Source organism: Cavia porcellus, unplaced genomic scaffold (assembly GCF_034190915.1).
Source record: "Cavia porcellus strain 051 isolate PalLab524CR breed Dunkin Hartley unplaced genomic scaffold, mCavPor4.1 scaffold_15, whole genome shotgun sequence".
Lineage (NCBI taxonomy): Eukaryota > Metazoa > Chordata > Mammalia > Rodentia > Caviidae > Cavia > Cavia porcellus.
Window position 1 is genome coordinate 10,516,819 of NW_026947498.1, and position 12,563 is coordinate 10,529,381.

General features: G+C 46.1%; 1 protein-coding gene across 1 annotated transcript; it reads left to right on the forward strand.

The window, feature by feature from the left end:
• The first annotated feature begins 10,794 nt into the window (after positions 1 to 10,794).
• On the forward strand, positions 10,795 to 11,722 carry LOC100724074 (keratin-associated protein 10-3-like). The gene has a single exon (XM_013146011.2). It carries the CDS (start codon positions 10,843 to 10,845, stop codon positions 11,521 to 11,523), a length of 681 nt encoding a protein of 226 aa, XP_013001465.1. The 5' UTR covers positions 10,795 to 10,842; the 3' UTR covers positions 11,524 to 11,722.
• Positions 11,723 to 12,563: the final 841 nt, after the last annotated feature.

A 12,563-nucleotide genomic window follows, 5' to 3' on the forward strand; every position in this document is an offset into this window, starting at 1 on the left:
GCACAGCCTCCACCTGGATGCTGGCTGCTTCCCTCCCCTTCCCCTGTCACTTCTGCCAGATCCCCCACCCCAAGATGCTGCTGTGAGCTCTCCCTCCAGGTGGGACGCTGCCTTTCCAAATGCCACCCAGCTCACCCTTGTCCCGGGAGGCTGTGCGGGTCCAGAGAAGATGGGAGGCTGGACACGCCCTGGGCGCCAACCAGATATGGTGAGATCTCAGAGCAGTCATGTGGGAGGGAGGGCTGGACACTGTCTGTCTCGTGTCTTTTCCATCCCATTGTTTTTCTTTTGTTTTCGTTTATTTTCCCCTCCTTCTTTCTGTCTTGCTCTCGTTTTGCTGTTTGATGTTTGTTTTGCCTAAGGAAGAGGGTTGAAGCCTGAGCCCTAAAGAGAAACACATGCTAAGAAACTCTGCAAAGCACTTTGTGGAAATGGCACCAAAAGGAAGCTTTTTCCTTGACACACTGCACCTTAGGGTGTCTATGACCAAACCACACTCCAGAAACACTCAGGGACATCCTAGACAGAGACAGCCAGCCAAGGGAGCCCACAGACGAATGGAGTAACGAGGCTGAACCAGGTGAGTGGTGACAAACTACCGCGGAAATGGAGGCAACAGGGAAGTCAGGAACCAGAGGACCCGTGTCAGCGAGGACTGCGCCCGGGGGTCAGCCCACGTCCTCCGGAGCCTCTTCTCAGGTCAGACTCTAGCTGCGGGGCTTTCAACAGACTCACTGTGTGGGAAAGAAATTCATGGACTAGAAATCAAGGGGAAAATGAGCATGACATGCAACCGGTCACCCAAAATCAACAAGGGAGAACCATCTCGTTCTCAAAGAATCCTTCAAGGCGCAAAGGAAGCAGAACAGGGAAAGAAAGGCTCTCTAGACTCATGAAGAAGCCTCTCCAAAGAAAGAGAGCAGAAGGAGGTGACAATCGGAAAATATGTGAGCAGGCTCCAAATTTCAGTGTAACCGCATGAACACAAGCAGGACTGCGTGTGAAACTGAGACATGCACACTGGTGATACAATGGTTATGGCCTACTTTCTGTCCCTTATCTTCTTTTCAGGGCAAACTTGTTAGCGTTATCTCACTGATATAAACACGCATCTTTCCTTCATCCCATGCTGAGACATAGGCCAAGCCTAACAGTTAGTTAGTTGAGTAATCTATCCCCCTTCTCCCCAGCTGCACACACTTAACCCCAGATTCACACTTTGTGGACCTTTCACCTCTAAAATGCCCACCGATGACAAGAGGCATTGCCGAGCACCTACCCAGAATCCATGTCGACAGTAATAAAAATCTGCCACATGAGCAAAGCCAAACATGTGGCTGATTCTCCACTGAACACTACAAGACCTTCACAGAGGATGCAAATCCGATCCGCTGGAAGCTCCTTCCGAAAGGGAAAGGTAATAGCATACTTCCCATGTCATTCTAGGACTCTAGCATGACTCTGTTTCCTGAACCAGACCGGAACCTCACTCACAGACTTGATGAACACAAAATCTTTGACAACATACTGGCAAGCAGAATGCAACAGATGCTGAGGACAGGAGCATCCACTGGGCTTGGAGAAGAAAAGGCCAGAGTCCAATGGGTCAGCCCAGCAGTCTTTCCTTGTGCTGAGATACTGAGTGTGGACCACAGAGGTCAACTGCTGGTGTGTTGGATAGCAGATTGTCACTCTTGAGACTGAGAAGATACACAAGGGACTCCACCTACCCACCCAGGCAAAGCACTGCTTGTGGACAGTGTCCTCTATGCAGTGCGGGGACAGCAGTGTAAGCAGACACCTGGCCCTGCTCTACTGAAGGAGGTCAAAGGTCAACAGGAGATGCTCCCAGCCGCAGAACCTCAAGCCACGGGGCTTGCTAACCTTGCTGAGGGGTGTGTCACTGAAAACCATCAGCCCTCTGGGAGTATGGATGCATCTGCCCATGTCAAGGCCACCAGGCAGCACTCTACCACTCAGCGTGGGGCTCCGTGGTCCAGCTCAGACTGTATTCTGTGTCCGGGGAATGAGGACGGGAAGCAAGAATAGGACACTGCACACTTTACTCTCCCAAGCCTCCTGGCCAGGACAGGGCTGCCAGGGGCACAGGTTGGATGTGGGCTCCCACCACGTCACAGAGCTCAGGAGCCAGGCAGGGTTTCCACACAGGCATCCCACGGGGGACAGCCAAGCCCATCGGGCTTGAGGCTATGAACCTGCACCTGCTGGTGCTAGAACACAAATCAATAGTCATCTTAGAACCTGGAGACTAACTATATGATTGCAACTTCTAGTAAATAACCAAAGAAAACTCACGTCAAAATGTACTGATGAAAATGTAATTCATTAGTCTCAGAAAATCAATCAAGAAAAAACTTGCAAATGCTCAGCAATCCAGATTGGCAATCAGCAACTTTGGGCTGCCATTCCAATATATTCAAAGAACAAAGGAACTGTGTTCAAAGAATTAAGGCAAGCGTCTAGATAGGAAATTTCCCCAGAAAAAGAGAAAATAAACAAGTGTGGAAATGCTAGAACTGAAACCTGCAGTGCCTGAAATGTGATACTCACTGCATGAGCAACGGATAGAGGGTGAGAGAAGAAGACAGGCACCTTGAAGATGCAGAGACAGACATCATCCCGCAGGAAGGCGGGCGAGGTCAGAAAAATGAGAGCAGTGTGGGCTGGTGCCAAGCTGCCCCACATCAGTGTGATGCTAAACTCTGCTGCACAAGAGAATGACACTGAAGCGCAGAAAGGTACGAAGAAATATTGGACATACTTTCCCAAACCTCACTTCAAAACACAAACTCAAGAGATCCCAGAATCTCAGTAACCCACGCAGAAGAAGCACTGGACGAAAACCATGTCTGGGAATATGACAGAGAAAGTGATAAAAAGCAAACCCAATCAAAAGCCTGGGAGCAGTAGCATGAGCGCCCTGAAGGGCCACAAAGGCTGGGGTGCCTGGGATGTGAGGAGTGACCTCACCCCATGGCCCACTGCACCTCGGGGAATGATGTCCTGCAGTTCCACGCTTGCTCCCAGCTGTCTGACATGCTTCTGCATGGCTAGGCTGAGGGGTCCTGCATTTGAGGGAAGCTCAGCCCCTTGGAATGAGTCTTCTTGGGTTCCCCCTCCTGCACTAGAACGTGCCCTGCTACCTGTGTGGCGCTGTGATAATACAAAGCCCACAGTCACTTCGGGGTCCCAGTGAAGCTGTGTCACCAGTCGCCCAATGGCTTGCACCCTTCCTCCTCACTTAGGCCTTCACGGCTTGTCTCTTACTGCCCCTCTAACATTCCCACACAATCTGTTGGCGAGGGAAAGAATGCGGATTCCAGAGGGTAGCAGCAGCTTCCAGTGCCTGCTCCTGAATTTCTAGTGGCACAGTAGCACGTGTGTCTGGGTCAGACCCCATATGAAATGCTTGTCACAGGGCCTGAGGCAAAGCACAGCCAGTGAGGGTTGCTGCCTCAGGAATCATGATTAATCTACCAGGAGGAGCCCACAGCATAGCCCTCAAGGCTGGGAAGCTCTTAGAGAGGGCGGAGTTTCTAGACCTCAACCAGCTTCCAGTGCAGTGAGAACCCTGAGCTCCTGTGTACACCAGACAAGGTCCTTACAGCTGGCGACCTCGGGAACCTACGAGGCAGGTCCCCTGCTCTCCATTGCAGCCCAGTCCATCCAGCAAGGCCCTGAGTCCAAAGCACACAGCCTGCTGGTGCACCAGGAGCCCTAGCTAGGAGGAGGTTCTGGGACTCAGTGACACACAAGAAGCCCAAGGAGATGGCAGAGGAGGGTGGAGGAGGAAGAAACACCCATCACCCAGAAGACCGCAGGGGCTGGTGGCCAGGCCACCGGGCTCTGTGAATAGAGGCCACCCTCGCCACAGTCTCCAGACCACCCTGTCTTCTATCTGAACCCAGTCCTATTGCCATGTGGCACACCGGCTGCTCCTTGGGCTGCCTATGGGCCTGGTTTTCTCTGTATGCTGGTCTCTAAATTGCCTTTGTATTACTAACAACTCTGTGACCATTCCTGGAGGGCTGGACACAGTACCACATACACTGCAGCCTCCCTTCCCAAATAAACAGAGTGGCTAGAAGAGAGGCAAAGGTCCACTGTTAGCCCCAAATGCATTACTAAGAAGATATTGACTGATTAGTTACCTGTAGCAGCAGCAAATCCTTCCACTGTAATCAACCCACACAAGAAGACAGGTAATAAAGTGTCTCCCCAAACTCCCAACTGCCCCAAAGCTGGTCCGTGAGTCATCAAGGGGGAAAAATAAAAATCCACACAGTCAAATTATTTGAAAAGATAGAAGAGGAGATTGAAAAGATCAATAAAGGACCCAGCCAGTTCAAAGAGGATTTAACTAAACAAATAATGGACTCAATAAACAACATGATTAGGAAGTTTCTGGAAGACACTGAGTTTAAAGAAAACAACTAGCTGAGATAAGCAAAACAAAGAAAAACCTGAATGACCAGTTTAGCAAAGAATTTGAGTCCATGGAAAGGTACCAACTAGGAATCCAGGAGTTTACTAAGAGAATGGGCAACAAGAAGGACGGAGGCTAGAAGATGGGGCTGTCTCAGAGGTACCTCAAACAAAGCAAGAGGACACGAAGACAACGCAAAGAAGACTAATTTAAGATTAACTAGAATTATAAGTAATGGCCGAAAACTTTCCACCTGCGGGAAAGAATCCAACATACAGATAAGGGAAGCATGTAGAACCCGAAGTAACCAGAAGCAGAGCAGAGCTTCTCCATGACACAACATACTCAAAATGCCAGAAGCCCAGCTCGAGGACAGAATCGTAAAAGCTGTAAGAGAAAAGCAGAGAGTCATCTACAAAGGTGAATCCATCAGAATCACAGCAGACTTCTCAATGCAAACCTCAAAGTCCAGGAAGGCTTGCCGTGAAGTATTTCGGGCCCTATCAGAAGACAACTTCCAACTCAGACTGATGTCTTGCAAAGTTAATAGAGAAATAAGGTCTTTCCATGACAAAGAGCACCTGAAAAATTAATGACCACCAAACCAACACTTCAAAAAATTCTCAAGGACAGCTAAAAACGATGACGCTAACAATGCCAAAAGGTCTTACAGGGTGAATGTACCAGCAAGTTAAATAAATAGAAGGAGGAGGAAGATCCCTCAAACATTAAAGCCAGAAATTCCACTTAGCCAGGTTTCCCCTTCTAGGTGTCTTCCTGAGGAGAGAGAGACAACACGTTACCGTGACACACACACACTCATGTTCACAGCAGCATAACTCAAGATAGCTAAATCTTGGACTCAGCAGATGAGTGGATTTTAAAATACAGTGTTTCTTCACAAAGGAGTACTAATCTGTCATGAAGAAGAGTGAATCCGAGTCATTTTTGGAAAATGGACACTCCTCGAGACCATAAGTAAAATAAATCAGAAACACAGCTTACGTATTGCATGATTTCTCTGACATGAGCAACCCAAACTATAAATAAAGAGCAAAATAAAAGGTAGAAAACAGGAAATAGAGGGATAGATCTTTTGGAAGTGGGAGTAGGACCAGCAAATGGGGGAACTGGGGGGCAGAGTGAAGGGGATGAAATAAAAATTAAGAGGTGTCATGTGTGTGAACCAGCTCCCCACGAGGAATGTAATCGTGAGGTTCTACAAGCAGAGACCAACAAAAAACAAAATTTGAAAAGAGCAAAGCTAGAGCAATCAAAGCCATGTGTACAGGTGCAAGCACAGAACAGATTGATGGGGGGATCTGTGTGTAGAGGACTAACCCCTCGCACCGACATTCATGTGATCTCTGGCGAAACTGCAGAGACTACTGAAGAGGGAGGGAACTGTGTCTTTAACAAATGGTGCAGAGACAGGGGCTGGGGATTTAGCAAGCAGGCAGTCATGAGTTCGATGCCTGGTACCGATAAAAATGAAAAAGACAAAAAAAAAAACCAACAACAACAACAACAAAAAAAAAACAAATGGTGCAGAGACAGACAGAGTTCTCTACTCAAAAAAATAATAAAATTCACAAAAATTAATTCAAAATAAGTCAATGCCCTAAACCATAAAACCCTTGGAAGAAAATGTGGGGGAAAGACATTGTGACCTTATATTTGGCAATGGACTCTGATAGATTACACAAAAAGCATAAGCAGAGAATGTTATCAGAATTAAAAACTTCTGTGTGGGATTACCAGGAAGGTGTGAAGACAACAAAGAAAAGTACAAAGACAAGCCAAGAAACGGGGAAATATTTGCAAATCGCATATCTGGTAAGGATATGGAAATAATTTCCCCCGTTCAATAAAAAACTCAAATACTAAATAACCAAAAGACTGAGTACAAATTTCTCCAGTGAAGACGCTAAATGACCAATAAACACAAGAAGAAACGTTCAGTTCTGTCAGTCATCAGGAAAATGCAATCAAAACCATCATGAGACACCACTTCACACCTATGGGATGGTGGGCATTAACAAGAAAATAAAAATCAAGGAAAACAAGTGCTGGCACAGATGTGAAGAAACTGGAACTCACTGACATCACTGGAGGAACACAAAGAGGTACAGTCACCTTGGGAGCACCACAGCAAAATAGGGTTCCCACATGAGCCAACAAGGATACGCAAAGAAGAGAGGTTCTTTTAAAGAACTTCAAAAAGAAAGCCCTACATTTTTAACAAGCTCCCAAACCGATGTTGGGATGCCAGTGCCTTTGCAGCATTTTTTACTGTAGCCAAAAAGGTAGAAATAACCAAAGATATTACTATCAGTCAGCAGTAGGTCCATATTTGGTTTTTCTTAGTGCTCACAACATAATTATAAATTTTTTCTCTGTGGTTAAGAGGGGTGCATTACTGATCCTCAGGGTTTGTCAGTATTCAGTTTGTATTTGCTGTATAGTTGATGTTGATTTTAACACAATGGCCAAGGTAATATAGTTGTTGCCGTTGACTGGTTTTATTGGAATGCCAATATCTGGATTGCTTGGGTCATTAGACACTGTAGTCCATTCTGGGACAACTGAGTTCTGGTTCAACTATGCTGCAACCTCCCACCCCAAGGAAATGGAGGAGTTTGAGTACAGAGGCAAAAGCCAGTAGTTAGCCATGCCCAGAGGCAACAGTGAAATTTGGATGCTACCTGTAGAGATCTCCATAATAAAGAAAAAGGTTGCACTATAACCAAGCCTCAATGCAAAAACAAACAGAAACATGAGAAGAAAAGTCAGTACGATGGCTCCAAAACTGCCAACTCCCCTCAAATCAGTATGTGGGGCATTAAAGGGGAGGAAACCGAAAGCCACACAGCTAGATTATTCAAAATGATATGCGGCGGGAGGGGGGTGGGGGATGGGACAAAACAGGTCAGTAAGGCAGTTTGCAAGCTCACAAAAGATGAGTAAAGAGATACTAGGCAAAATAAAATAGTCAGTGAGTCTACAAGACACACTAATAATCTGTTAGCAGAGATAAACAACATGGTGCAAAACATGAATGACCAGCGTAGAAAAGAATTAGAGTACATAGTAGGGTCCAAATAGAAATTTAAGCAATTAGAATTATGTCAGAAGTACGGGCAGCAGATGTGACCAGTGTGAAAAGAGAATGTCACGACTTAAAAGACAGGGCTGTTATTGGTGATGAATTAATGAGAGATACCTTAAAAACAAAAAATGCATGTGAAAAATAGGGCCAACAGCTCCAAGGTGATGTAAAACAGATTAATCTAAGTTCAGTTAGAATTAGTGAAAAATCAGAAGATAGCACAAATGACACTAAAAAAGACCGGTTAACTTAAATAATAGAAAAATTTCCAAATATAAATGGAAGTGAATTTAACATACAAATAGGTGAGGCACAGAAAATCCCAAATAGCCATGATCAGAAGAGAAGTTTTGCCAGATATATCATGGTCAGGATTTGGAGCTTCAGCCAAAGAACCAATTCTTAAAAGCTGCTGGAGAAAAGGAATGAAACCCTTAGGGAGGTTAAATTAAAGGCCAAGATAGTTTACAATGAAGAATTTAAAGACCTAAAAGAAAACAATTTTCAACCCAGACTCATATACTCTGTAAAACTATCTTTCAGAATTGATGGGGAAATAAGATATTTTCATGATAAAGAGTGCTTAAGAAATTAATGATCACAAAATTAGCACTCCAAGTAATTTTCAAGAATACCTTCAAAACATACATGATGCTAACAGTGACAAAATGTCTAACAGAATGAATGAACCAGGCAGGGTGAGCAGATAGGTAAAGGAAAAGATAAAAAATCAGCAACAAGAAAATAAGGCAATGGTAGAAATAAGTCAATACTTACCAGTAAAAACTATCACTGTGTATGGTCTTGATTTCCTAATCAGACAGAAAGAATGGATCAAGAAATGAAATCAAACAGTATGCTGTATACAAGAAACACAACCTAAAAAGAAGCTCATAGACTAAAAATCAAAAGATAGAAAACAATGGTCCATGCAACAGGAACCACTCCCCCCCCCAAAAAAACCAGGTCTATATTCTATATTCCTATATTCAAACAAAGTGCAAACCAAAAGAGATCAAAAGAGGCAGGGACACTACATACTGAATAAGGGCAAAATCCAGCTGGAAAACATGACAATTGTTAACATATATGCACTAAACAACAGTGCACATAACTTCATAAAAGAAGTACTACTGGGAAAAATAGACAAACATGAAACTACAATGAAAGATCTACTACTACTATCACAAATCTGATCAACTAGACAAAGAAATACCAGAGTTGAATAAAACTTTTGAACAACTAGACTTATATATCTACAGAGTACTCCCCCCAAAAAACCAGAATACACATTCTTCTCAGCACACTAGGAATTTTCTCCAAAAAGGACCACAAAGGAGCCAATAAAGCAAGTTTAAGAAAACGTAAAAATGAAACTACCCTATGCATTTTATCAGATTCTAGCACAAGGAAACTAGAAATTAACAACAAAGCAGAGAAATTAACCAAAGAATGGAAACTGAACAATACACTCAAATAAACATGAGTTATATACTGAAAACATGAGGCAGCTTCTGAACCTAAACAATAATGCCAGCAAGCACACCAAAACATCTGGGACCTAAGGAAAGCAGAGTCAAGAAGGAAGTTTGTAGCTGTGGGTGCTCTGTCATGACCCCAGATAAATAATCTAATGAGGCAACATGAGGTCCTAGGAAAATGAGAACAATCCAGACCCAAATCAAGGACATGGAAGGAAATCATAATGATCAGAGCAGAAATCAATGAACTTAAGACAACAATAAAAAAATACAGAGTTGGTTTTTCCAAAAATAGACAAATGCTTAGTCAATCTAATGAAAAAAAGGAGACAGAAAACCCAAATCCATATGAATAAAAACAAAAAAAGTGAAATCACAATGAACAGTGACAAATTTTTTTTAAAAAAAGGATTGTTACCAACTATTTGGCTAACCTGTGCAGCAATAAATTGGAGAATTCATAAGAAACAGACAGATTCCTAGATACATAAGAATTAAAGCTGAACAAGAAAGACTTAAAATCCTAAATAATCCAATAACAAGTAATAAAATTGAAGCAGCAATAAAAAATATGAATCAAAAAACAAAAGCAAAACTCCAGGTCTGGATGCATTTAATGCTGAATTCTAGAAAAACTTCAGGGCAGATTTAACGCTAAGACACCTCAGGCTCTTTAATGAACTCAAAAGGAAAGGAATACTCCCAGAGTCATTGCTGCAAGCTGGCTTTACCCTGATACTAAAAGGATCCAGCCAGAAAAAGAACTAGAGGTCAAACTTGTCAATAAATACAGATGCAAAATCCTCAGTAAGACACTTGGAAAGAGACGCAGTGAATCATCAAGAAGACCAGCCATCAGAGCCAAGCAGGCTTCAGCCCAGGCATGCAAGGATGGCTCAACACAAAGAAATCTAAAAAGCAAGGACAAAAATCACAGGACCATTTCAGGAGATGCAAAAAAAGACAGATCTTTCACAAATGGGAAAGAGACCAAGAGGTGGAGGGAGGGGAGAGAAAGGGCAGAGAATGGGGATAACAAGGGAATTAAGCGTATGGGCACCAACTTTATGCAAGGTCTTTAACATTATGTGCCACACATGTACTAATAAAAATAAACAAGAATGTCATGCAGACAGAAATAAAAAGGACACTGGCAAAAAGGCTTCCCTTCCCGCAGCTTCAGCCAACAAGTGTAGGTTTTGTGCAAGGGTTTAATGGAACCTCAGTTTCCCTATCTAGGAAAAATAGCAACAGTGACATCATGAAGTTAAGAGAATGAATAAGCTAATGTTTATACATGTGATCAGAATAGCTGACGGCACCAAGCAGGACTTATAGTTATCTAATAAAACAAACACATAGTTCCTCAGCCAGTTCCTGAGCTACGGACGCAGGTCAAAATTTTCATCCTCCAAAAGCGAAGTAAAAAATAAAGATCAAATACATGGACAATGCCCCTGAGGGTCAAGGCAGAGGGAAATTACAGCAAGAAGCCTGAGAAAATGATCAGGCAGGGTCAGCGGGAGCTGTGATGCTCAGGTTAGGATTCAGCCAGGGCACATGGCGCCATCCCACCCTTGAGCAGGGGACCCCTGGGCTCCAACACAGAGGAGGTTTTACAAGCTGAGTGACAGTCACAGGCCTGGACGATCATCCTCCAGACTCTCAAAGCAAAACAGGGAAGAGGGTGGGTTGGATGACACACACAGACTTGACTAGTATAAAAGGACTGCGACATTCTCAGTTGTACACACCACTAGCCGTACACAAACACACACACACACACCCCTCCAGCTCAGCCCGCCATGGCCGCCTCCACCATGTCCGTCTGCTCCAGCGCTTGCACTGAGCCCTGGCAGCTGGACAACTGCCCAGAGAGCTGCTGCGAGCCCCCATGCTGCACCTCCAGCTGCTGCCAGCCCAGCTGCTGTGCCCCGGCCCCCTGCCTGAGCCTGGTCTGCACCCCATGCTGCCAGTCAGGCTGCACCAGCTCCTGCACACCCACGTGCTGTCAGCAGTCGAGCTGCCAGCCGGCCTGCTGCTCCTCCTCCTGCCAGCCTTGCTGCTGCGTGCCCGCCTGCTGCAAGTCTGTCTGTTGCACACCTGTCTGTTGCACACCTGCCTGCTGTAAGCCTGTCTGCTGCACACCTGTCTGTTGCACGCCTGTGTGCTGTAAGCCTGTGTGCTGCACACCTGTCTGCTCCGATGCCTCCTCCTCCTGCTGCCAGCCTGCCTGCTGCTCCTGCTCCCCCTGCCAGCCGGCCTGCTGTGTGCCCAGCTGCTGCACGCCCTCCTGCTCCTCCGTGTCCCTGCTCTGCCGCCCTGTGTGCAGACCCGCCTGCTGCCTGCCCTCCTCCTGCTGCTGTGCCTCGTCCTGCCAGCCCAGCTGCTGCCGCCCATCCTCCTGCGTGTCCCTACTCTGCCGTCCTTCCTGCCCCCGCCCCGCCTGCTGTGGCCTTTCCTTGGGCCAGAAGTCCTGCTGCTGAAGGCCTTGTCACCAACAGGCTTAGGTTACCCCATGGCCAGGCCCCTCATAGGACCTCTCAACCCCATCCCAACCCAGGTCTGCAGGCTGCTGCCTCCACCTAAGGACAGGGCCCCCACCATGTCCACTGTGCTGCCCTGACCCCTCCCTCCCGGTCCTCAGCTCTGTCACCTGCCCTGAATAAACTTCCCATTACCTGATTCTCTACCTCTCATGTTCATAGGGAAACATGGTCTGAGTGGACTTGGGTCTCCTCCAGCCACGGATGTTCCTGGGAGTGAGGCACTTAGTTGAGGAGTCACAAGGGACAGTGGCTCACTGTCCTGGAGTCACTGGGTCAGAGTGAGGGCCATGTCCAGGACAGAGCACCAAAGAGCAGTGGAGCCCTGGAAGCTCAGGGCTGGGGAAAGGAGAAGACCTTGTCACTCGGGACAGGGGCAATCACAGTGTCCAGTTACCTGGGCCTGGTGGCCTGGTGGCTTTTGACTTGTGTCTAAAATTTCCATAAGCCTCAGAATAAACTGCCCAAGCAGCTCAGCACAGTATGCAGTGTCCAGTCCATCAGTGAAGGTCACTGGAAAGTCAGCAGGCACACCGGATGGGTGGGAAGATGTCACCATGTCAGGATGAGCAGACAGAAGAGGAGCTGCCAGCCTCCCAGGGTATGGGATCACTCTGGAGTCATCACCGGTTCCTTGTATTCAAGGTAGGAAAGGCAGCACATTCATTAAGGAAAAGGAGGAAGAGGACACACAGGAAGGACACCTACCAAGTCTGAGGGGGAACTCATGGGAGAAATTAACCCGAGAGATGGCGTTATAGAAATGAACCACACCGACAGCCTCGCAAGGATCACAGGGAAGCGAGAGAAGCAACACACCAGGTTAGCTGCAGGGCGCCCAGGCACTGCACTCTGCATGGCTGCAAGTCCTGCCGCAGGGTGAGAGGGCACAGTCACAGGCCGGGTCCTCGACACAAAATCCCAACCATCCTGCAAGAAGAGCACTTTTACACACAATAGCGAAGAGAAGGGAAAAGGTT